The sequence below is a fragment of the Apteryx rowi genome, unplaced genomic scaffold, assembly GCF_003343035.1.
Source record: "Apteryx rowi isolate R43461 unplaced genomic scaffold, aptRow1 scaffold_108, whole genome shotgun sequence".
Taxonomy (NCBI): Eukaryota; Metazoa; Chordata; class Aves; order Apterygiformes; family Apterygidae; genus Apteryx; species Apteryx rowi.
Window position 1 is genome coordinate 1,894,862 of NW_020447286.1, and position 27,616 is coordinate 1,922,477.

General features: G+C 37.5%; 1 protein-coding gene across 1 annotated transcript in view; it reads left to right on the forward strand.

Moving 5' to 3' along the window:
• Positions 1 to 26,858, forward strand: part of PCLO (piccolo presynaptic cytomatrix protein) — a 371,358-nt gene extending 344,500 nt beyond the window's left edge. The window contains exons 24-26 of the mRNA XM_026071312.1: positions 21,295 to 21,429; positions 22,087 to 22,232; positions 26,718 to 26,858. Coding sequence (XP_025927097.1) covers positions 21,295 to 21,429; positions 22,087 to 22,232; positions 26,718 to 26,858 — 422 coding nt within the window. The remainder of the gene's footprint in view (positions 1 to 21,294; positions 21,430 to 22,086; positions 22,233 to 26,717) is intronic.
• The last annotated feature ends 758 nt before the right edge of the window (positions 26,859 to 27,616 follow it).

Genomic DNA, 27,616 nt, shown 5'->3' on the forward strand with positions numbered 1-27,616 from the left:
AGATAGCACTCTCCTGTTGACCTGAGGCAAGCTTGGTTAAAAAGCCCTGAGTTGTCTGACCAGATCATATATCATTTTGTCTGGATTCTGTACCTCCCTGGAGATAGTAGGTTCTGTCCCTGTTGACATCACCATAGTTCATCAGAAAAAAACAACACTTACAGTTGTAATCTCAGTTATAATCTTGGAAACAACAACAACAAAACAGGAAAGAGAAGTAAACTGAATTAAAATATAACTCTCTTTTAAAGTTAGTAACTTTCTCCTTTTTTATCCAGTATCCTTAATGTTTGTCACAACTGGGTAGTGGGATTAGAAGATAGATAACAAAACAGTATTCTTTGTCAACTGCCATCAAATTTCAACCAGTCTTTTGTGTAGCTGTAGATTTAAGGCTTGGGATAGACTTCAAACAATATCTTCAAACAAGTCCCCCATCTTATACTTCACAGTGATTTCTCCTGGGTTCAGAACTCATCGGTATGTAGACATTTAGTTAAACGCTTGTTAATGGAAGGAACACAAGGATCTCAATAGGGTTGCCTTCACCAGCTGGGAAGATGGAAGATAACTCTGGGATCTGCTAGAGGAACAAATATGAAGAAGAAGGGAAAAAGGTGATGTAGGTACTAGTCAGACCATATAAAATAATCCTCACAATCCATACTGTGGGCCTGCTTGGATCACAGACCTTAAAAGCCTGGAGAGCGAGCAGCTCACTAGGAAACCAGGCAGATTTCTGTGTGAGGCAAAACCCGAACTTTACTGCTTAGACTTGTCCAGGGGAATGGGAACAATGAATCCAGACATCCTTGAACTTTGAGCAACTACCATTGGGTGTTACACACGGGCTTACAGGCCATGTTGCAATCCCACCTCTTGTATGTAACTGACAAAAAATGATAAAGGTGGGTTACATTGCCTCTTTGATTTCAGCATAACAGTTGGGCCAGCGAGACGGAAGCTAACCTGCTCACTTCTAAGAATTGCCACACTGTCTTTATATAGACTTTTCATATTTCACTTAGTTCAACTCACTTCACTAACACACATTCCCAGCATTAGAAGCCCTTTGGGAATCACAGTCAACTTCCTGTTTATATAAAAAGCAAAACCAATCAACCTCCTGTTTATACAAAAAGCAAAACCAAACATACATGGTCAATCGGAAAGATGTATTGATCTGATCTCTCCTGCTCCCTGCAGGAAAACTCACCAATGAAAACCGGCTTGCACTCATGCCACGGTGTTACTGATGACTATCTCCTGCAGCAAAACTCTAGACTAAACAACTGGACTTGCTTTCATGCAGTAGCACTGACTTGTTGATAGCACCACAGCTATATTTAAAGCTCTTTTCCTGAGGCAGCTTTTTTTATTGTTGACAGTAAAATGGATGGTCTATGAAAAGAGTTATTTGTGCCACTATTTGTTTTCAAAGAGTTGGGTGATAATGCAGGGACTGCAAATCAGATTTAATATCCTTTTAACTTCTTTAAAATAATTGAAGCTAAAAACATACAACTGATGGCTAAAGCAATTTAAAAAATACTGAAAGTGCTGGCATTGGAGACAACATCCTTTTCTCACAATGCAACCACTTTTTACATGCATTCATCTCAAAATTTGTGGAGTTCATTCAGTTCTGCTCAACAGAACTTGTTTAAAATTTAGAACTCTTAAAATCTGATTTTCTCTCAGAAAGTCACTGTTACAATGACATCAACATGTTTTCTTTAGACAGTATTAACTTAGAAAATGATCTCATGGTCATTGTCGCTGCATCCTGGGTTGCAAAAGTGATTGTGTAGGCAGCTGGTCATACAAAGTGATAATATTCACTCCTCCACTGGGCACTTGTGACGCCATGCCTAGAACAGAATGTCCAGTTTGGGTCCTCCAGAGATATTGAGGAGACTCCAAAATAGGGCCAATACAACAGTTAGGGCCTAGAGCATATGTCGTTGAAGAGAGGTGGAGGTAGAGGGGTTTGTTCAACCTCAGGAAATGAAGGGTAGTACGTTTTCAGCTGTTCTCAGCTACCTTACGGGATGGAGTCAGAATCTTCTCAGAGCTCCACAGCAAAAAATAAAATAGGTAACATATAAAAGCTGAAGCAACTGAATATAAAGAAAACTAAAAAAATTACTATGATAGCAGTTTAACCAAGAGAGACTGTGGAGCCTCTCTTGGGGATTTTCAAAACTCAGCAAGCAAGGTTCTTTGAAGCTAACTCTGCTTGCAAGTGTGGGGTTGGGCTGGAGACCTCCAGCAGTCCCTTCCATTCTAAATTATTTTATGATTCTATGATTGCTTCATGAAATATACTTTGTCATAAGCCAGCATTGTTGCTGAAAAATGACATTCTTCTCTCAATCTTGTTTCATCCTTCACGCTGGCATAAATTTTTGGATAAGTGTGTGGTGAACTGGGTTAGATAACTAACCCAAATTCAATATATCTGGGTCCGGGGGAGTTAGTTTTTACTCAGATCATTTCTGCCAACCAGTTCTCCAGGCATCTGTACAAACATTTATAGCTAAGGAAGCAGTTATTACCAGGGAAATTGTGCAAGAACGAGTAAGCAGGAGTGTAAAGAGAGCTCTTTCAGCAGCAATGCCAGTTCATGCCATTTTAAAATGAGCAAAAATCAGTGATTAGTTAAAGGTAAAGATGTTTGCAATTAGACTGGTGCCAAGGATGGTGATATTTTTTTTAAGAGGCCTTCTAACCAGGAAGAGTTTAAAGTAGCAGCTTGCTGCAGCTGTTTACTAAATACTATGTAGTACTTTTCATAACCACCGTTTTGGCCAAATTCCACATGGGTAGTTATGATCTATTGCTTGAAATTCCCTGCTGCAACTGCAGACACACAACTTGCTCTTTCCTTTCCCTACCCTACACATCTACAGCATGCAGGACCTGGCATGTCTCAGCACAGGCTTTATAAATAAGGTGTTGTTTTTAAAAATTTGTTTTTCTAAATAAGAAGAGGGGGGAAAAAAAACCACTGCTGGTACCTTTTATTTGCCTCAGAGGTAGGATGATGTTTTTATGGGTAAAACACTGAGTTGGACTCAGCACCGGTGTTTGTAGTGCCCAGCAAAGGCATCCATTTTGTCTTTGACAGTAGAGGAGTTAATTGTCATTACCAGCCCCTGTTTTCAAAGCATAACAGCTTTCACGATCAGAAAGTACACTGCTCGGCTGCGTAGCAGACTTGCCTTCTGTGTCTTGAAGCATTTTCCATAAAAGTGGTCCTTTGCTGCAGCTTATATGTCACTTGGAGAAAGGAATGATATTCAGAATGGAGCTTGGAAGCTCCCTATTATGTTGTGTCTCTGTGCCTCTCTGAGATAGGTTGGAAAATAATAATTACCAATATATTCTTAGTTGCAATTACTGTCTGTAGCTGAAGTTGCCTGACCCTTCTGACTAGAAGACCTGCTTATAATTGCTTATAATTTTGTGGAAAAATGAATGCAAATATGCAATACACTCTATTTCAAAACATAGGTGCACAAAGAATATTTCATCCTATCCCATATGACTCAGAATTAAAAAAGTAAACAGGATTACATGGCTATTTTTGCTACTGGATTGGGTAATCTTGGATGGCCTTTTCCTCCTTTATGCCTTAGTTCCTTGGAAACTGAAAATAATGGTACCATTCTCCTTTTTAAAGTTTTGTATTTTACTAACTAACTACTGGCATTTTTGTTAGTAAAGGAAACAAATCAAAGTTCTGCAGAAAAAAAAATAGTTTGGCCAGTTTTAACTGGAGTGTTTCTGACGATTTGCACATGCGGTTGAGAGTATCTATCGCAAAGGGCCTGAGACAGAAATTTTGATAATTTTGATGGAAATTGTGACTATTAACTGATGGATACTTGTGGCTTAGCTCTATTTAATGTAGAGGGCTATATCTGTTGTTCACAGTGAACTTTATTGTGTAAATTTGAATTCAAAACTCAAAGTTGAATGCCTTGCAGAGCATAATTACATGTTTTGCAAGGTTGTAGTCTCCCAGATCTATATGATGTCCTTGGCTCTATGTCATGGATTTTGATGGCTATGTTCTTTCCTGTAGCCAACTATATCAGGAAGGAGGAACGAAAATGATGAAGGAAGTTAAAATCAGTTTTGACCAGAATTATGTTGTGTATATTGCCTCAAATTTCAGACCTGAAGATAGTAAACTGTGTAATAGAACCTCTCCCTTTTGAAGAGCTATCCATACAGAGAATTGTGGATTCAATACTGGGAGGAGGATGAACTTAACAGTGATTAGACTTTGCAGTTCGTCAGTGGATCCCCAAAGTTTTGCTGGTGAACCACGATGCAAGGGGACACCTCTGCTGCATTTGGTCATATGGGGATAAGATTGTGGCACTTCACTGAAACTAGAAATGGGATAATGGCGAGGGAATGGGGGGAACCACCTAGCTGGTTCCAACAAACACAGGACCTCTGGGTCTGTTACAAACACTTACCATAGCCTTCCGGACAACAGCAGATTACAGTTTGCAAAGCATGACATTAAAGTAACTAATACTGCAGCAATTAACTGTTTTAATTAAAACAACTAATACTGAATAAATTGACAGCTCTTCATGAATGCATCTCATTTCTGTGATATTCTATAAACACATAGGAAAACTGATCAAGTACGATCAAGTTTTTTCTTTACATTCTTTGTTTATCCTCAGTTATAAATGAGTTTCTACTACCCTGAAACCAATAAGATATTCAGGAACTTATGAAGGTCGACACTAGAGATACGAAGATGATCGAGCAAGTTTCTCACTGAAACCTTCCTGTAGTTCACTGTAAAATGAACTGGCTTTTGGATTAAACCTTTGGCCGTTGGGCGTTTGGGTTTGTTACAGTAATAAGGCATGATGAAAAATAATGCCTCTGCTAAATGATAAATGAGTGACAGGATGAAAATGGTGCCTTCTCAGTCAGAAGCAGAGATTTGAAAATTGGAGACTTCTGGCAGAAGATTAAGAATTTCTGAGAGATTTTTACAGAGATCAGCATATGAAATCAAGAATTAGCAGGGAAGATGAGAAAGGAGCTGAAATGCACACTGGTGCCTCTGCAGTCATTTAGATGAAGGATACATTCCAGGTTTCTAAAATTAAGTAGGAATTTGCTGGTAAGCAACTCACTGCATAATAGCTAAAAGATCATGGCCACTTTACTTAGTACTAAAAAAAGACTCTGATTACTGGCTCTGAGTGACTGCAGCGGAGATTCTTCTTACTTATCAACTGTTCTTGATTTAAGGAGTGTTAGCATGACAAATTTTCACTATCCTCTGTGCCTCTGTGATACACAGAGCATCCATTAGGCTCTTCAACTCCATATGGCCTTGCCTCAGTTTGGAGGATCTTTGGTCAATCAAGACTAACAGAGCTCTGTCAGTCCTCATTTGGAAGTAGAGTTTTCCTTTGGCAATGAATGAAAACAGCTTCTTTTTTTTTTCCCTAGCAAAACGGGTCCTTTCTGTTTGCCCCCTGGTGTACCTCTGTGTGGCTATAATAAAAATTGAAAGGTTTACTTAAAGGTAGTTTTCTCACCAGCAGCAATCCTTTATCAGACTGAATTTTCATTAGTACAATAATAAACAAATAGGCTGAGGGTCCAATATTGTACTTTAAATTTGACAAAGAAGAATCCATTTTGCAAACTGGTGAACACCTTCAGTGTAGAGCACACTGTCTACTTCCCCTGTCTAAAAGAAGGGAGGAAAATATTAACCATTTGGCATTAATTGCAAAACAACCTGCAGACTTCACTCAAAACAGGTGAAGAAGGTTCTGTTTCTAGATTTAAAGTAGAAGTAGCAGAGATTCTGTATCTTCTGTATGAAGGTACACCCATATATTTTTTAAATATAATATCACATCTAGAAAATTCCACAGTGGGCTGGACAAAAACTAATGGCTTTAAAATGCAGCAAGGAAGATTTTGATTAGATATTAGAAAAAGCTTTGAGTTTATAAAGGTACTTACAGGTTGATTTTATTTTTTGTTTTATATAATGGGTTATACTTGATTTTAGGAACAGTTTAGACATACTTGAACCTGCCTTCGCATAGGTTTAAAGACTAGATGATTTCTTAAAATGCTTTTTCAAACATATATCATATTTTCCTGTGATCTTATTGACTCTTCTGCTGTTTTTTGCTAGTTTCAAATTTCATGCACCTCTTGAAAAATTAATTGCACAACTAAATCCAAGCACACTGTAAGATTATAGACTATATTATAAAACAAAAAAAGTGAATGTATCTAAGTCTTTTATCATTGACACAACACTGGAAATAATTCCATCCAAATATGCCAAAACATTGGAGATGGGAAATAAGGAAAGATTGTTTTGTATGTGTAGCCTCAGTTCTTCATGAATTTATAACTTGCTATTCCAGTGATTAATTTATATCAATTTATATCATCATTGCTTGAAAGGAACCTTATTAGCTGAGGTCAAAAATGCCTTGCATAAATGATCACTTTCATTGTGCTGGTATTGCGATAGTTAGCAGTAAACAATATTAAAATTGTATCAGATGATAGTTGAAATTATTTAAGTTTTTGTAAAGTATGGAATTATGAACTGTCTTTTAAATCATAGATTTATGATGAAGCATCTAACATTTTTCTAAGACAATCATTATATATTTTCCTCACCTGATTTTTTTTTTTTTTTTTTTTTGTGTGTGTGTGTTTGTGTGTGTGTGTGTGTCTTCTTGCTGACAAAACAGAAAAGTTCAGATTTAGGTCAGTCTTTTATATATTGATCTAGATCTGAAACCCTGTACGAGATCACTGGGATAATTTTCATCCATTTGTTTTTCATCATTATCTGTGGAGGTGTCTCTCTGAAGCAATTTCAGGAAAAGTATCTCACCTGATTCTTTCAAATCTTACGATCTATATCCCAAGTTGTGCTGAAACAGACTTTTACTTTGTTTTATTTTAACTAATAACAAAATATTAACTATTAGGGTATTGCAAATTGTTTTGAAAAGAAAAAAGAAACATCCCTATTTTTTTCAGAGAACAGGAGCTTGCTTTGTTTTGAAAATGAGGTGCATTAAAGTGTTTCAAATTAGAATTCAAACATATTAGTTACTACTGAAAACATTGGTTCATAGGCTTTTAGGAAAAAATAATATTTTTCCAGAGGCAGCAAAAGAAGGCACATCAATCTGAAATGATTTTTAGTGACATTGACTGTTACTGTTTCTGAGCTAGTCTATAGCCATACCTCAGTATTTATATATTTAAATAATATTTCTATTTTTATTTTTGTGCTTATGGTCTCAGTGATTAATGTGATTAACCGCTTTTGGGGGGAACTCAGTGGATAGCTTTTCAAGTCACTAAATAATGCAAAACACTAGTGAAAATTGCTGACAGGTCTTCAGATCCCTATGCATTTTTCTCACTGTCTTCAACCATTTAATATTCAGCATACACATTAAGCAGCAGAATTTATTTCTTAGTTGTCTACAGCACCAAAATATGTTGCTAATACTGTTTCTGTACCAAATGAGGCCCGAAAAATTGTAAGACTGTAAGTAATTATACTTACATAGAGTATTTTCCCTCTTGGATACAGAAACAATTTATCGTGCATCAGGTTGCTCACAAATCGCATTTAAGTCATGACCTGTCACACAACAGCTCTTATTTGTGCTAATGAAACTCGAGTCTCACATAATATGTTGCATAAGGCTGTTCTTCAAAAGGTTTTGTTGAGTGATTCTGAGAATTTCGTTTGGGGTGGTAGCTGCAGCCTGGGCACTGGCTAGGGAAGTCATTCTTCACAAACAATACCCGGATGGACAATGCAATTTTGCAATTATTTTGAGCCAATTTCAAGCAGATAATCAGCAGACAAGTCACCTCACGGATTATAAAAAGGCATCACTGAAGAGTTTTTAAATATTCTTTGGATGATTCAAGAATCTTTTCAAGGTGACTGTTAGGGGCAAGGTATCTTTCTGCAGTCTGAGGTGTAAAACTGAGCTCCTGTTCATTAGATTTTTATTTGAGCTGCTCTCATATAGCATAGGATGTTTCCTGAGCAAATTTCAAATCCAGCAGAATATATGTTCTGCTGTCCTAAAACTTGTCTTCTTTTTTTAGATGAAAAAAATAATCTTTTACTTTCTGTTTGAAATTGTTGGACACAGTGAAGAGATCCTATGTAATTCTTAGAGATAATGAAACTGTATTTTTGGATGAAAAACACCAATAAATAGTATGCTATCTATTATTAACCTTTTAAATCTTAAAAAGTATTTTATGGTGAATATACAAAAATAATAGTAGTTTTCCAGGTCCCGACTACTATCTCAGAAAGCACCAGATAAGTTTTAAGCCATGTTATGCAAATAGTCTGTTTACTTTCAGTTTCTGAGGACCTACAACAGCAGCCTGCCTTTCGACTCCTGTAAGCACAGCTTTTGTTGGTAAAGTAGATTATGAGCAAGACTTTTTGGTAGTCATGCACCTAGAAAAGAATAATATTAAATCTCAGAGATACTTGATAAAATCATGAAAGCTGGCCTCACTGAATAAAGGCTCTTAGGCATTAAACTCTCAAAGAAGTCTCACTACATTTTGGCAGGAGACAAAGAAAGAACTTTATTGCTCTTTAAAGACTGTTGCCAAAAAATAAATCTGCAGGAGCTGTAGCAGCATTATCCCGCTATGAGTTACTCATTCGTATTCATTATCGAAAGGACTCAGTTAATTATTTTGCAAGTCCGACTGAATATATACTGCCGAGGAGCAGAAAAAGATTTTTAATGAGATGCATTTATTTTTTTTATATATATATATATCTGCAAATAGACAGTATTTGCTTCAGTGACTTTAGAAGACTTAGGGTGAGTTTCTAAGCCAGATAGCCAGTGCATGTTTTCTGATTCAGCTTTTCTAGAGAATCTAGTTTTGAGAAAACTTCCATCAGAAAAGTTTCCCAAGTGCGGATGTAATTGCTGTCAAATCTAGGTGAAGGCCAGCTGACCATAGCTTCAAGATCCCTTACCTGGGATGAACTTCCAGCTGCCCGAACAGGGGATCGAGGACATATGTTCTGAGTGGCACCAGGTGGAAGTCTCCACATCAGAGATGTGAGGTTTCCAGGAATCTGCCTCGTGACTTTCCTTCTCACTTTAAAAATCCTGAAGGTTTCAGGCCATCATATCGGAAAATTTTTAATCTCTCACTGGCTCAGGAAAACTTTTTCCCCTTGCGCATCTGATAACAACCCCATTGGAGAATATTAGGCCTTTCTCTCTTTCTAAAATCCATGATTTCCCGTCCTCCCTTTCTTTGTAAGTGGACTTTCCCTTTTTCCTCCATCCCCCATGAATGTTCAGATACATGTTTTGTCTTTTTACCCCCATACAAGGGTGAGAGCTCTTGCAGAGAGTCATATGGTCTACTTGGCACATGGACCTGTCTCATTGTTTTTAAGTTTCATTATTGCTTTTTCCTGTGATATATAATTCCATTTACTTTAACAGGTTACTTCCCAGCTTACAAACATTGTAAATGGGGTCAGATTTTTTCCTTTCTTTTTGAGTTTGTTCTTTCCCTCATTCTAGTCTTCATCACAAAGCTCTATGAGTGCATTTAATTAAGCACTGTCCCTGTACTATTTCTTCTGCTGTACATTTTTAGATTATGACATTTTATTCAAATATATCTCTGTGGACTTTAAACACCCACATCAATTCAACAGTGCAATGAAAGACCAAGTTTAGGATATGTCTGTATAGCAGTTGAAGGGACTCTGCATTTCACCAATGAAGAATTATGGCACTGTTAAGTGCTGAGTGACTGGCAAAATGTAAATTATGTATTTCAGTGAAAAGCATGTACTTTAAACAAAAAGGTTTAAGACAGAAAGTTACAAACTTAAAAAAAAAAAAAAGTTTAACAGAAGACTCTGAGCAGGAGGTGAAATTCAAATTAATATTTCTCCAAACTGGTAACAACTTCAGGAAGCACCTCCACATAACCATAAACATTGCTTCCAGGCATCAATCCTCCAAAACTGCAGGACAGTGAATTCTGTGTAATACTGTAGAATACTCTGCATAACATTTCTGTCCATCCTTTCTAAGCAAGACCTGAATTAACAGATTTCCTAGTTTTGCCTGAGCTGATTCCATGATTATTCTCATTAATGGAAAGGAACATCCCTCATTCCTCCATTGGCCAGATTATGTAAGTAGCTGAATCCCAATAGTAATTATAAGTATTCATCTTAGAGCTAAAATTTCATAGGTTCTCTATAACCAGCCACAAAATATTCCAGTGGTTCTGGAAGCTTTCTTTAGTATATCAGCTACAATGAGCTATGCTAGAATTATCACAGCTCTTACTACCATACTAAATTGGCAATGTCTCATACTTCTATTTTTAACAATCTTATTAGCAACAATTATTTCAGTAATAATTCTTATTTAATGATGGAAAAATAGCATCTCAACAGTGGGCTGATACCACTGTACGAGGTGATGTAAGTACCCCAAAGAAAAATCTATTAATATAATAGCATTACCTGTCCTCCACATGAGCAGTCAGTGCAGAAGCATCTGCTCTGGTTCGCCAGCCTGTGCAGTGCACACGACTGTGCACACGAGTGTGTCGCTCCAAGGAGGTATGAGCAAGACTTTAGGCACATTTCCCTGAAGAGCTTAAGAACTGCAGTATAAATCAGAGGGGGGATCTGGGAATCATGATGTGAGGAATGAATAGGCAGGTTCTTACCAAAATTTTTCATCTTCTGTCTCAGTAAGTTACAATAACAGTGTGCCTACTAGGTCTATAGCACAAAAGAGTGTTAGCATATTGCGTTAGCTTGAGTATGTGTATGGATATATTTGTGTACACAAATGCCATCTTCCACCTCCTTCTCAAAGAAAGGTTTATAGTTACATATGCCACCATGTGTTAAGTAATTTTTATGGGCTATAAATGACTTGAGCAAGCTGTGAAATAAAACAGCCTGTTCTACTGCACTAACAGGGCAGGTTCTGTGCTGTTTGTGCAGTAAATGTGCAGTGAGCCACTATCCAAACTAACTGGAATGAAAACGTGCCCTATGTGGTTCGTATACCAATATCCATTCGTTATGTATATTTCCCTACAATAGCACAGCTTTACATCAGAGAGAAAACATCAAAATACTGTATTGTTTTGAACTTTGAAGTCAGAAAACATAATCATTGTTTTAAGATTCATTCCTACTTCCAAAATCTTCTTTAGCACCCCTAGGAAAGCTAAGTCTGTGTTAGATGTGTAGGTAATAGCCATCTCTGAGGTCAATATTTTTGAAGACAGAACTGTTTGTCTAGGTACCTTGCTCATAACCTAAATTCTTTAAAGATTTTCACCTGATTTTATGCATCTACATTTTAGATTCAATTTTTTCTTTCATCAGCTCATACTTCCAAGAGACTAAGGGAATGAAAAATCACCACATATGTAGCTCTCCGCCAAAGCAGATGAGGAAGCTCCTAGCTGTTTCTGTAACATAACATGTTTTGTGATTTGCATTTAAATGTTCTATGACTGGTTTTGCTTTTGCCTGATCTGCAAATTTGGCAGAAATTATGTAAATAAGCTTTATTTTCATCTCACTTTGTTCCCCAAGTGGACAATAAGTGCCATTTCCTAACAGAACAATTACTTTTCAGAAAAGCAATCTTCAGGTAATTTGGTTTCATTTCTCTCATTTTTAGCTGTTTTTCTTAGCAATTATGTTTTTCTTATTATACTTACCAAGCATTCTATGTATCTGAATTTAGGTTGTGGGTTGTTTGTTTACATACCAGGTACAAAATATTTTGTTCAAAGGGTTATTTTCTCTTCAGATTCACAAGAGAATGTAATATATAAAAACTATTGTAACCTAGTTTTACCTTCTGACAGTGTACTACCTAATAGTTTTTCAATTCTATTTCTAACTCTCTGATGGTCTCTACTGTATCTCTTGGCACACTTCCTCATTTTCTATTATCTTTTGCTATCATCCATGGGAATTCAAATGTAACTTAAGTCATTTCACTGATCTTAAAGTGCTTGTTTTATTTCCATTATACTTTCATCATATTGTAATATAAATCAAATGGATTTTGAGCCATTTCCTGGGGTTTCTAGTGGTTCAAGACAGAATGCCTAAATTCATGAAGTCAAGTGGTCAAAAAGGATAAAAAAATCTGTTGTGATATTCACATCCTCATATATATTGAGTATGAAAAAGTATAAACTTCTTTCATTATTTTGGCAGAGAAAGCAAAGGTTGGATCAGGAAAGATTTTGTTGTTCCAGACTGTATTGTCAAACTCTCAAAAAACTTGCATATCAAGGCTAAAAATAGGATGAAACAAAGTTTTTGTCAGAGGAGAGAGAAATAGCTTAAAACTTATCATAAATTAAATGAGAACCTAAGCAAGATCTAGCAAAATCCTCCCTATTTTTGTATAGGTAAAACCCATTTTGTGTTCTCATAATGGAATGGAAAAAGAGCTTGCAGACTCACTTGTCCTACTTTTACAGAACATTTATTCCATATTATACAAAGATGATTGTAGTATCGTGCAAAATACTTTATTGAACTGAGGTTATGTCAAATACAGATTTTTAATTGTAGTTTGCAGATTTCCTCTCCCTTTAGCAACACATTTTCTCCTTGGTAAAGCAGCAATAGAATAGGCTTAAAATGCATTATATTAATCAAGGTGTGGGTAGCTCAGTATGTATGACATTAAACACTTCTTTTCTCTGTATGTAATTCTGCCCATCCAAAAGCCAGGGCAAAATATGCCTTTCATCATCAGAATTTCAGACATGCTGTGACAAACTGTCTTTTATGCAGCTCAGTCTGCAGTGTCTGATACGTCTCCTTATGTAAGATGCTAAAAATTTGAAAAGAAGCCTGTGAATGTATATTTAGGCTCAGACACTGATTTATGGTAAGGAAGAAAGGTGCAAAGATGACTTAACAGGTTTTTGCCTTCTAAGACATAAGGCTACATAGTTCTCCCTCTCAGATCAGGGCTGCACCTATCATTCAAGTTCAAATAAAATAGCAAGAATAATTTCTGCGAAAGTTTAGCTTTCTTTCATTGAAGTTATGGAAAGTGATAAAGCTGTAGATTTATACTGGGATTCTTCTAGTCTAATTTCCACTGTCTACAAATCAGGTTTCTGAATCAAAGCTAGTCATCTAGCCTCTCATTGTTGCCACTTAAAAAAAGGAAGGTGCTTCCAGAAGGCATTATCTATCCGAAGATAAATTTTAAGGTAAATGGAACCTTAAGCACTTTCTGGAAGTGCTATTTCTATTGACTACAGAGGGAGTCTAGAGAATTTGAGTGAGACATCTAAATTTTTACATGATTAATCCTGTCATTAATAAATTATTCTAAACTAAAGCTAAATTTTTGAGCGTTCTGGTGTTTGAAGGAATTTCAGAGAGGATGTTGTCAGAATAATTCAGCTTAGAACATGAGGGATCCCTTCCACAAAAATGAAATCTGTAAAAAAGCAGAGGTAACTAGTATATGGGAATTAGATCTGTAACTCTTTTGACTTCTCACATCCCATTTCTTATCCTCCCTCTCCCTGACTTCCTTCAAATGCAGATATTCTTTAGTCTTCATCATTAAAAAACAATCTCTAGCTACTGCAGATCACCTAAGTTTGTTGAATATGTCACTTACAGCTGTTGTCATTATTTCCCCTCAATGTCTTCCAAATGCTTTCTATCCTCTCTGTGGTTCAAGGAAAGTCTCATTAAAATCCTGAAAAGCCTTTCTGGACAAACCTCTGTTACCTTCTGAAACCTCTGATACTGTCCTTTCAGTCACTGACTTGGGCAGTTTCTGACACTAATGAAACTTTTTCAAATCCTTCTCTGAACTTATTGCCTCATTAACCTTTTCCCACTTACCCTCCTTTTCCTACAACATTTTAAAATGCTGCCTAACAGAAATGAAGACCTTTAAAATTGCAGAGAACTGGTACATGCCTATGATTTTTTTTCATATTTGAGCATCTGAGAAATATCAGTGCTATTTTCCCACAGTTTTAAAAATCATTTTATTTCAAACCAAGAGTTTTTACACAGGGCATCAGTTCAGAGTCAGCATTAAAAAAAATAAAATAATAAAATAAAAAGAATCAAATCTCTGAAACAAAGGCATCCAGGAAGTAACCAATAAATGGAAAAGAGATTAGAGCTTTTCTGGAAAAGATTGCACACCTCAGAATCTCAACAGGCAAAAGACTTTGTCCACTTTCAAAATGCATTTTGCACAACAGTTTATTTTTATCTGAAAATAAAGACTTGAAGATAGTTTCCTTCAAATTTGCCTTGTTTAATCCTACTGTTAGCTTCACACAAGAATTTGGGGCATATAGATAAAATTTCTGCACTAATGTATTCACAGTTTTGTGGGCAGTGTGAATGTCTGCTAGCTTTATGGCTCATAATAAAATACTGTCAGCTGTAGCCTGTTCATACGCCTGAGCCTTAAAGTTACCCAGCCATTCGCACTGCCCACAAAACTGTAGACTGGGTTTGCTGAGAGCAAAGAAGTGCCGTAGCTCTGCCTCCTCTCCCCCATCACATGATTGCGCGCACATTAGGGGAAATGGGGAGGTATTAATGAAAGACCTTGATCTTCTTTGCTCGTCTCATTACATACAGTCTGCTTATTGCAGCTCAAGTCTCCAGGGAAGGAGAGGCAAGGGAGAAGGGAGAGCAGATTCATGCCTGCTCCTACCACAGAGCATCCCTGGATCCCACAGAGAATCCGGTTGTCAGGAGCTAAACTGAGACCATTTATCTCCTCCTCTTGGAGGAGCACAACAGGATCCCTAGATACATCAGGTATGGGAGGGAAGAAATTGTAAAAACACCTGAGCCCTTCATGTATGCATGGAGACAGATGGAGAAAGACTCTGAACACATACCAGGGACCCTCTCTAGTTTTAATCCCTCTTCAGAGCAGGGACAGTTTGTTCAGTGACCTGTTGATAGTCCCCCATACCCAGGGCCAACTCTCTATCCAGCTGGAGGAGCAAGAGATTCAGGAACCTGCATGTCTCAGTCATGTCCGTGGCTCTGGTGAACATATTTATTGAGACAGTCCTATGTCAACAAATGCAATGACATCTATTTAATGTATATGAGACAGGTGGAAGTAGTAGTTAAGGCTGTATTAGATGTCTGATTGTTCTTACAGTAGGGAACACAAACCTGAAACCAGCCTACAGAGAAAATTGTGGCATTTTTCAGGGAGAAAGCAGTATGTGGGAGAAAGGTGAAAGACAAAAACTAGAAGGGAATGGGAAGGTCTCAAAAGAACAGAAAAGGTCTGAGGCTGTACATGTTGCAGGCATTCTTTATAAAGCTCATCCATCATTATTTTACAACAGCTTTCCAGCAGCTCATGTCACAGCAAGAGGATGATAGACATTATGAATACAAACAGCTGTTACTGCAAGTAACTGGTGTGATGTTAAAAAAAAAATTAAAAAAAAAATTAAAAAAAAGAGAGAGGAAGAGGCAGAGGGAGATAAATGTTTGCCTAAATAAAGATTGGGGGCTGGGGTTGGCTGGTACTTTGGATTCTTGGCATATTTAGTTTAAAATGTTAGTGAACACCATTCTGATTTAACTTCAGCTGGAGTTATTAATATCCCATACTGAAATGTAAATAATAAATGGCTAGTACTTGCATTAATACTAAATTATTTATTGCAATAAGATGATGCTATCTTGTTCTGCTGAAGCACAGTTAGAACAATGGAGTTCTAGCACAGCTAGAAATAGTGGAGGATACTCTGGTTCTCCAAATAGTGTTAAAGGAATTCAGCTGAAACATCGCTCTTGCTGCAACAACACTCTTCAGTACGCAGAAGGTTATGTCTGTATGAGCTTGGTGGATTATAGTGGAGGGGAACATAATCATGGCACAGGTCCTCATCAGCCTTTCCAAGTATAGCATATTTTCACTGGATTGGGGATCACATGTTGTATGCCTGTTTTTGCCTACATGAGCAAAGCCTCTCTGTTTATAGTATACCCAATTCCAGTCTATAAATCCAAACAACTCTTTTTAGGAACATAAGTACTATGTTATGATCTCCATCTCAGAAAACAGGCACAGAGATGAAGTCTAAGATCAGAGAAAGCTACTAAGGGACAGAGATCTGGGGACAGAACCCATATATCTGGGTTCTCCTTAACGCTATCCCATATTTTAAATCTGTAAAATTTCTTTCTTCCAATCAAGTTTGCAAAAACCCACCTTGGATTCCTTAAATGTTATGCCATGCTACTATAAATTCTAACTTTCTAAATGTTACAAGCATATCCTAATACAGCTGAACTCAAGATTTTGTTAATTTAAGCAAGACAGCTACAAAAGCAGCATTTGAGCTGCTCAGTTCTGGAAGATATGATGTCTCATTATACAGTGTTAGAGACAGCTGTAGGTGCACCCTGTCCAGGTCACTAGATGCCTATGAGACAAACGTTGGTAGAATACAGCAAAGAAATGCCAGTATTCTCTCAGTGAACAATGCACAGTTCCCAGAGGTTCATTAATTTAGTCTCTCAGGGTATCAAAACAGATAAAGACCTAAGGAAATGAAATTAGCTCTAACAAAAGACATCTTTATTTCTGATCATTTGGTTTTGATGACACTATGCTAATCAGTACTCATCTCTTCATCTTACACTGAAAGATTATGGAAATTATGAGGCTTGTTACTTACTCTTTCAGAATTATAAATGTAAGAGATTCAGAAACCGCAGTACTTCACATCATACTTAAAACACTTTTAAGATAAATTGTCAGACAGAATTCATTCACTTCAGTTTGCTAGAGGGGAACGCTAATCCAAAACAAGATAAGTGCCAGTTTCCAGAATCCACTGGTAATATAAAAATCTGTGGAGATTTCTTATTCCCAAACTTTCCACAAGAGAACATATATGGAGATGTACAATGTAGTCTCATAGTTGGCATTCTTCTGGTGGGTTTGCACTGTCAAATAATTTATCTCCTTGGTTCACTCCCTTGTCTGGATTCTTTGACTTCCATACTGAATGATGTTAGATTTCTCCTCAGATTTCTTTTAGCACAAACCAATTTGTTCTTTCTGAGATTAAACCTAGGTTCTGGAGACAGTCTGTTCATCACTAAAAAATATGGAGGAAGTGATGACAAGTGTGGTTCCCTATACTCTGTACAGACTGCCAACACCAGCTCGGCAGACCTTGCACTGTCGAACACTCCAGCAGTCTCACATGCCATCCCCCAGGGCAGCATCGTTCTGTCCACATACCATCAGCTTCATGTTACAATAAAACAACACTCATTCTCTCAGGAACTTTGCACTACAACATCACCAAAAAGTTAACTTTTCTGTTCCTGGACCACAAGACAACAAGAGGGGTGGTCAGCGACAACATTGCCGATGGCAAAGTGGTGTGGATGTGTCCAGTCTGCTCTAGAGGGGGCTTGTTCAAAGCACCAGAGCAAAGTGTTCTGCACCCACCACTTAAACGTGTTGCTGAATTAGCCTTGATAACATGGACCAACAGGAGACAACTGTATGCTATTGTCTTGGATAATTTTGGTTGGCAGCTCGCCTCTGATCAAAAAGAATTGGGAGCACAATCCATCGTCATCGATCCTTGGAAGTTGAAACTTCATTTTCTATTTCAAGATAACTTTAAATAGTGATAGTGATGGTCAAAAACAGTGCAGATGACACCTCGTGATATACTGCAGCAGTCATTTAAGACTAATAGCAGAACTAATTAACCTTTGACAGCATGGAGTGTGATAATTCTAAAAGAATAACAGCTTATGTTGCCATCACTGTAGGAAATTGAAACCTCTTAATTTCTCAAAATACCTTGCAGCAATTTAGTTAATTAACCATTATTTTTTAATTGCTAATAGATTTTGAAAAAATGTGGTCCCCTAAAAGGAAGTGTACTTTTATGTAAAAAACATCAAAATATTTAATCATAGCTATATATTTTGAAGAATGTGTTAGTTACTGGTAACATGTTCCTAAGATGAACACAATGCTGCTGTACATGCCTGTGGTCTTCTTGCAGCACATGAGTAAGTTTAGGTTTGGTGTCTGTATAAAATGTGAAATATCACACAAAATCACTTTAAATATTTCTTCACACTTGCAATATTTACTTCACCACCTGTCTGTAGAGAGCAAATGTATCTTCTCCTGGTCCTAGTTTGCTAGACTAAATTAGCAAGTAATTTAGTTTTTTAGTACCTTACTATACAGTTCTTTGCCACTGTGATAATCCCAGTAGATTTGTTTGTACCTGTTCCATCTTGAATTCATCTTTCTTGAGGTAAACAAATGGTTTTCCAGTGTTTTAGAAAGGCGTATTAGATATGCAAAGTCTCTTTCACTGTACTTACTTTTTTCTGAGTTGCATCATAGCATTTGCTGATCATCATCCTATGGTTACTAGAATACCTGCAATCGTTTCTGGTCCCATGTCACTTACAACAGGTGTTCTCTAAACTTATAAAAGAATGCCAAAGGTTGTGACTGTGCACTGTATTTTATCCTCTCCCTACCGATGCAGTCTTTAGGATCATCCAATCCCATGACACCCTGAGCAACTTCATTTCTGCCATATCAGTCAAAGAGCATTCATCTCATCCAACTAAGAACTGCCTGAACAGCTCAGAGATTCCATATTGACACCTTCCTGTATCAGTTTTTCTCTTTTTTAAACATATTTGCATTTGAAGAATTCACTCCATGAGCTAATATAGATTTTAACTATTATTGTAGGCCTGTCAAAGGAAAGATAAGAGTGATAAAGGTACATGAGAAAGAGATGAAAAAGCCATTTGTTTCAGTGAAATATTTCATAAGCCTGGTGCTAAGGCTTTTTCATCACATGCTGTGGGAGAAGTGAAAATTAGCATGGAAGCACAAGAGAGCTATCATGGTTCATGTGCTCTCAGCTGGAGATCATTGTTTTCCCCAGGAGGCTTAAACAGTGCAGCAGGATTGTTTGTCATAAAGATTCTCTGGGGGTACCAAATGCTCTACGGAAAATTTCCAGGCGCTCAGAAATGGTGCTGGAGTTTTCAAACATATTCTAATTTACTGTAAACATTTCTCCTTGTTCTAGCCTGCAGAATCACAGGTAGCATCCTACCTACCTGATTTCATTTTAGGTTGAAAACACATCAAGTGAAAAAGAAGGTACTAAGTCAATCAAAGATGATGCCCTAACAAATGTTGCCAATGAATTTTAAAGGATACAAAGGGAAGAAAGTGAAGTGTAAGCCTGGCATATTTTTCAGAAAAGGCCGTGGTTAAGTAAAGACTTCCTGAAACTAGCATTAGGTTTGTGCTACAACTGTGCATGCTGGGTTTTCTTCATAATTAATCACTGGAGTGGATGCAAACAACAATATGGATTGAAAAGCTAGATTTATGCAGCACCTTTCAGGTATGTGGTGCCTTCATCAGTATCTTTGGTAGTTTATTCACAGAGCAGAGGTGGCATTATAATATTTTCCTGTATCCATTTCCAGTAATTCTGCATCTACTGTTCAGTCAAGTTACACCTGCTGGGCACTCAATGCTTTCTTGAACAGGGACATTTTAACAATATGTTTAAAGCTTGGTGACACACCTGAGGGAAGAGATTAATAAATAACAACAAGGACACCACTGGCCAATCCTCTTCCTTGATCCTATCATTGAAATCTTTCTGCTGCCATCACAAGGTGTGGGCTTTCCATGTTCAGACCTAAAGGAAGAGTTTTCTGATGATTAAATATGATGGCAGAATAACCAGCCTTCTAAGAGGTCCTCTCCAACTTTATGGAAATGCTGGGTGAAATGTTGGCCCTGCATAATCCCAAATGCAAATTTTTTATTGACTGTAAATGAGGCAGATTTCAGCCTCATTTTGTGAGGAGGGTTGTGAGGCCACGTTGCAGCTGATACTATTTGTAATCAGATTTTTCAAAGAAAAATATTTTAAGTAGGAAAAACAATAGAATATATGACTGCTCCTGGACATCTGCAAAACAGCAGCTGCCTTCTTTAGGGAGGGATTATTCAAATCTGGTTATGCATTTTTGGTACATGTAAGTAATCTCTAAATAGTGCTTGGTAACTTCCTACTCTCAGAGGGGAGATCTGCAGCTGTATCATAATTATTTACTTTCTGCAGAGTTGCTTTGCTCTTTATAACATGTTGGCATCAGCTTCCAGAATTTCCTGGTAATGCATTCAAGCTCCAGATTCCTGGCACTAGGTATCAAATACTTCTATGGGCTTAACCTTTTTTTTTTTTTAACTTTTATACTAATAAATAATATTTTAGGGTAGCAAGGCACGTGACAGTATTGTGCTGAGTGCAGGGGCTCTGCTCACACTGCGTTTAGAAGATGTTGCCCTACTGTACTCTGCCTGGCTTCAGGATAGTCTTACGGGAGGACAGTGAGTGGAAAGGAGAAGCAGCTTTGCCTACATTTCATTCAGTGCCCTCTCTTCATCTCCAAACTGAATTAGGGAGAAATCCATACACTGTGGGAATAATGGGACTGTGTTTCTGCCCACATAAGGAAAGAAATAATCTTTACTCTTAAAGGTCACAGTTAGCACTTGCCTTTTAATTGTGTGAATGATATTGCTCCATATAAATAAGAAGGTGAAATGAAATGCTAGCTTCACCAAAGTCTTAACTCATTGACTTTCAGAACAATCACATTTATTGGAACCTTTTTTACACACTATTGAATGTTCTCCTTTTTTATTTTTTATGCCAACTTCACATCTTGTAGTAAAGGTTTCTGAAGAGAAGAATTGTAGTGACCATTGTAATGACTTCTGTAGTGGCAATGTATCACTCTGATGACAGTAATCACTGCAATGACATTGTAGTGACTTGTAATGACTTCTAGTGAAATTTGTATTGTGGTGAACAAAACTCTGAAGCAACTGCATTCTAAAGTATATGACATAGTTACAGACATGGGTACTGCATGTATTCACCCAGTTTGTTCACCCAAGCAACACATTGTCCTTATATCCCTGATTAAAAATCATAAGCTGTACTGGAAAGCACACAAACAAATGAACAAACAAGAACCTTTCCTTCTTTACAATTTAGACAGATAAATTCAGGTTCTTTTTACATTAATGAGGGTTGCTTTTTCTGCTTTTCCAGGTAAAACACAGGTTATGGGCGAAATCAAGATTGCATTAAAGAAGGAAATGAAGACAGATGGAGAACAGCTGATAGTAGAAATCCTTCAGTGCAGAAATATCACATACAAATTTAAATCTCCAGACCATCTCCCAGGTATGATACAGAAACCAGCATCATGATACAACATTAAGTTTGATGTATCCGAAGATGTTTAAAAATGCCATTAAAGTGGAAATGAAATTATTTCTTATTTGGAATGACATATTCTATAGTGTTCCTTCTGAAGTGTTTTTTGCTTCTGTGAACAATTTTAATGAAAGTAAAAATATTTTCTGGAAGCAAGTTGCCTGTCAGAACTTAATCCTTTTTTACTCTACTTTCTGATTATTTAAAATTTCTTACCTTCAGCAAAAGTGATGACTCTCAAGGTTATTAAAGAACAATGATATATGGTGAAAATTTGTATTTTAATGAAAAATAATTTTAATTTAAATGAAATTAATTAAAATGAAAAACTCATCTTAATAGTAGTATTTTCATACATACATAAAGATATCAAAATATTTGTCAGTGTTTTTTGGGAGGTTGGGTTTTTTGTTTGTTTGCTTGTTTTTTTAATATTGTAAGCCCAAAGCAATTCTCCCACTTTTAGTGGGGTGGTTCCATTTTTACCCAATGTGTAAAGAACAGAATATGGCTGTGTTATGTCCCATGGTCTGTTTCCTCAGCACTTCCCATCTGTTGAAATCATTAGCAACAACGATTATTTAAAAGCTTCTGTATTGAACTTGTTGAACTGTTCTTCCCCAGACCTGTATGTGAAGCTGTATGTTGTCAATATCTCTACCCAAAAGAGAGTAATTAAGAAGAAAACCAGGGTATGCAGGCATGACCGAGAGCCTTCATTCAACGAAACGTTTAGATTTAGCTTGAGTCCTGCTGGGCATTCTCTTCAGGTAATTCTGCATCTTATTAAAAACTAATTTTGTATGTTTTCCATGCTGTGCTATGGCCGGTCGAGATCAATCTTTTACCCCTCACTGTAGGCTGAAAAGAGAAAATTACAAAGGGAATAATATAATTGTCTGATAACAATAATATAAGGCTGGAAGAGACTTGAAAAGATTGTTTAATCCATCATTCCACAATGAGGAAGGATAGATATTCATAGATCAGCCCTGAAACTTTTATGCTTAAAATCCTCTAGAGAAAGAAAATTCTACATGCATTCCAAAAATACTTGTCTGTATATTTAGAAAGTTGACTCTAATATCTCACTTAAAGCTTCCACATTTTAAGTCAAGATAACTTACCCTTAACTATCCCCACAAAACACAGAGACAACTGATCAGCAGTCTCTTTGTTAAAAAAAACACAAAAAGCACACTTACTGAAAGGTTGTTATTACCTCTCCTCTCTCTTATTTTTACAGACTAAGTAAACTGAATTTCTTTGATATGTCCTGTTCTCTAAATGCTAATAGTTCTATCATTCTCTCCAGTTCCTCAACTTCTTTTAAAGTTGTGATGCTTAGAACTAGACACAATAGTCATAATCTCAGACATTGCACAACCACAGATTATGCCAGGTCAAATATTCTCTGTGTACATTGGTAAAGGAGAGTAGGATATTCCCAGTCTGGGGTGCATTGAATGATGTGTGGAACTGATTTAGGAACAGTCCCTCTCCTGTGTTTTAGTTGCTTAGACAGATTCGATCATTTGATCAGATATGCTTCTTTTGAGGGGTAAGATTCACCTCACTTGCTGTCATGTACTTATATATGACTAGGCTAAGCCAGTTATTCAGGCTCTCTCTGTGTGCAGTGGATAGATGACAATTCCTGGGGTACTTGCATGCTAATCCTAAAATAAATATCTTTTTAGATGTATCATTAAATCTGGATGACTGATTTAAACAAGCCAACTAGGTTTTGATGACTAAAGTTAGATTAGATTATCAACATGAGGCCAACAAATATAGTTACCATTTTCCCTGCCTGAAAATGTCCTAGCAGCCCTATTGATTAAATAGACTGAATAAAAATGTATTCAAGATGTTATATTACATGGGAAAATCTGGTGTGGTCAATAAAGTTGTGCCAAAGTTTAAGAGCTAAAACTTCTGTAAAAACTCCATTCCAGCAAAGAAAACTCTTCAAACTTTTGAAGAGGGGCTTAGCAGGCCAGTAAAGAGGAGCCCACAGAGCCCTGACTCTTCAAAAGCAAGTTGTTAAGGAGTGAGGGAAATCAGGGAAATCGTCATAGGAACAGCCAGCCTGAGACTTGCAACATTCCTCTGAAATGTTGTGACATGCGCTGGTGCTGCACACCGGACTGACGAGAGGAGGGGCTGTCTTTGCTTTTCTGTATCCTTTTCATAAGCAGCATGGAAATTCACCTTCCCTGTCTCTTTGAATACAAGATGTAGAAGGTCTTAAGCACAACAGCAAGTAGCAAATTTAAAACAAACAAAAGATTTCACTTCTTCACACAACTTGGAGTTTGAGCTGCAAAATTTATTGCCATAAGATACTGCTAAATGCTTTCATGGAAAATTGAGAAAAGTGATTGCACAAATTCATAGGGGAAATACCTCACAGGCTATTAAATGCAAGCATATCGCTTGTGAATCAGGAAGTCAATAATCCACAAATAACAGTAAGTATTTTGTAAAAGTATCACTACATGATTGCCCTGTTCTTATACTCTGCCACATGCACTGCGCCTTATGCACTTTAAAAACAGAGTACATGTCTGGATAGGTCTTTGGTCTGACTCAGTACTTCTGTTTTTATGTGCTCTTCCTACCTATCAGACTATCAGATCCTACTGCAGAGCATGAAGCTGGCTGATTTGAATGCTGAACTGGAGAGTGTTGAGCATTTGGGGACATCACCAAAAGAGACCTGGGCAAAGGAAACCAAAAGAGAATGTGCAGAACAAAAAGGGATTTGGGAGCTAGGGAGGAAAATATGATCAGAGAGGGAGTAAGAAGAGCTCAAACCAGGCACTGTGAGTGGAGCTAGTTGGATAAGAGACAGGGAAATAGTGGATACAGAGTATCCATACAAAGTACATTGTAAAGAGAAATGAGAAGCAGCTAGAAGCAGCCATTAGGACAAGGCTCTGTACTCTAAAAATCACCACGGGTATTCCAAGAGTTGTGAATATTAGCTGTGGAAACAGGACCATGGATTACTGGGAGGTGGGGGGTGAGGGAAAGCCAGGACTGGCTGATCTTGGGTATTGTGAATATGAAAAAAATAAATCAGGATTAGAATTAGACTACATGGTTCAGGATAACAAGACTGAATTTAAAGCGTGGAGCAGGGAAGGAGCAAGACTGAGACCCAGACAGGTTAGAGAAGTCAGAATACTAGTGCTGCAGCTGAGAGGAGTGGAAAGAAGGATCAAGGACAGAACTGACAGAAAATTTCTGTTAGAAACTTTTTCTGTCCCTAAAAACGTTGATTTGACAGAATCAAAACATTCTACAGAAAACATTTTGATGGATTTCAGACAGGCATTTGCTTTAGTCCCTGCCAGCTTGCTTGGTAGCTTCCCTAATTTCCCTGGTTCCTTGGCAACCCATCTGGAACGCTTCTGAAAAGAGCTGGGCTCCTGGCTCCTTCGTCTTCCTTATTCTGTAGCTGCTTCCTGGCTGATTGACTCACTGCAATTGGAAATACGTAATTTCCTATATAAGGGTAGTCAAAAAAAATGTTTTTCACAGATGTTCTGTGTTGGCTTACCAGCTTCTGCACTGTCCATTTCTTCAGGAGACACTGGATCAAGCAACCTAGAAAGCCACTGCAGGTGGGGGTGGGCTGCCTAGCTCCCCCAAGGACAGGTTTTCTGATGGGTGAAGTGAAGTGCAGTTCCCTAGCTGCTGAGTTCCCAGGGCTACTTCCTTTGGTCCTCCCCCCTCAAACTGTTTGACTGACAGACATGTAGATTTTGAAACTTTCCAGATACATGTCTGATTTACTAACTGTTATTAAAGCTGGCCATGGAGAAGCCATCCAGGCTTCATCCAGCCTGGCAAATTTCTTTTTTTTTGTTCTTTCTCTTTCTTCCTTTCTTTCTCTCTCTCTTTTTTTTTTTTTTTTTTTTTTTTTTTTTTTTTNTCATTGTACTGGAAAGTTTCCTTTTTTGACTTTGTGCTCCAAATCAGAATGGAAAATGTTCAGAAATGTTAAAATTCTTGATTACTGGGAATTCTTGTTCTTCTAGGTCTGTTATGTGTCTGTTACAGTATGGTTTCCTCCAGCTCCTCAGTTGAGTACAAAACCCTTGAGTCCTACCATTCTTCCATTGTTAGCTTGGATCTGTGAAAGCAAGCAAAAAAAAAGCTCCATTTTCTCTTATGCCGGTTCACGCAGAGGGTGACAGCCTCCTACTGCTATCAGTTACCTCCCTTGCTCTTTGCCTGAGGTCTGCTCAGTGACTGTGAATATTACAGATCTGCTGTTAATGTTATTGCGGAAGTGCTATTTCTCCCCCTTTTTTTTTTCTTTTTTTTTTTTGAAAAAAATCTAGAACGTTGCCATAAAAAAGTACTGAGCTTTTTAATTCAGTTATTTGAAAATTATGAAGAGCTAGAATTATTCTGTTTAACTATAATTCATCCCCCTGAGGTATATATATTATCAAATATGTTCTTCCCATAGAATGAACACACAAATCCACTGAATAAATTAAGTCCTGTAGGGAAGAAGGCTGTTTCTTGTGTGTTGTTAGGCTGCTCATCTGGAAAACTTGGTGCCTGTAAGATAAATCAGGCTGAACCTTGAATGTCCAGCCACCCTAGCTCATGGAAGTGCCCTGGCTATTCCTTGCCCTCCCACTCTACATCGCTGAGGCAACATACAACCAGGCAAGCAAGAGTCATAAGACCAGAAGCAATACCTCGACCCTGTCTTTCAGTAATTTTGTGGCTTTCAGCTGAGAGGTAGAGGAAAGGCAACTTCAGACAAGCTCTACAATTTAGATTAGACTGTCACATACTGAGATCAGAAACCAGAACTCTGTTTTTTGCACCCACAAGTCTACTTTGAGTTACAAACTATATGCAAGGCAGTCTCCAACTCCCATGCACATAAAAGGGTCTGGTACACTGGCTTCATAAAGCTGTACTCTGTGACTTAAAACTTAACCTTGTGTTTGTCTTTGGTAACCAGCAGGTGAACAAATTGCTCAGTAAGTCCAAGATTGTCATCTTCTAGTTACTAAATCCCATAATAATAAAATAGAAGACGGAGGAGGTTCATTTTCACTGCTTCCTTTCTACTGGCAAGATGACCCTATATTAAAAGTTATAGTCAGTGTTTCTTGTACCAAAGCAGAGCTCAACATTTCTGAATCTTTCTTGTCTGCCAGCAAATGCAGTATGTTAATAAGCACATTTGTAATTATTTGTTGTTGTTATTATTTTCCCAGATTCTGCTTGTCTCCAACGGAGGGAAGTTTATGAAAAAGACACTGATTGGGGAAGCTTATATCTGGCTTGACAAAGTGGATCTAAGGAAAAGAATAGTAAACTGGCACAAACTGTTGGTCAGCTCCACACAAACACATTGAGCGGAGCGGTCTGCTTAGGGCACCAAACCTGCAGAGTCTGCTATAAACAGCATCACTCCAAGACTATAGTTTGATATCATTGTGTTTAGCTAGTCTTTCAGAATACAAAGTAGAAAAGAGCAGTCTCTGGGCTACATAGCACACTTAAATGAGGGCTAGTACACCTGTTTTGCTGCAAAAGACAGCAAAGTAAAAGAAAACCTGGGCCCCGAACTTAAAGTGAGGCTGTTTGAAATGAAGACTGATATGAGGGCTCCGTGTTGTTGGACTCTGTCAAGAGAGTAACTGGGAAAGAAATGATGAAGGCTGGAAGGCAGGTATTAACGCAGAGTTCGGCTGCGGCTGGAAGTAGTGTGTCGGAAAGAGCAGTCTGGTTTTCTGTTCAACCAGAAGGAGATCACTTTATGCAAAAGCACCTAAGGTGACTGACTTTCCAGATCTTACTTATCAAAAGTGTAAAACTTGTTCCTCTGCACCTTAGGATCTCTGATAATTTGCTGTAGTGAGATTATGCCACATGACACAAACTGCAAGCTGTTTGCAGAAGTGGTAATATTATTTTACATTATTTTTTCTTTCTTTTTCCTTTAAAAAAGATATGCTATGGAGAACCAGATATGAATTGTTTCGTTTGTTTCTGTGTGTTAACAATGGATATAAATCACTGTCCTAGAATGCAATGGACAAAACTATATTAATGAACTATAATTTGGGGTGTGGTTTTAATGAGAAAGGACAGGATGTAAATTGCACTAAAT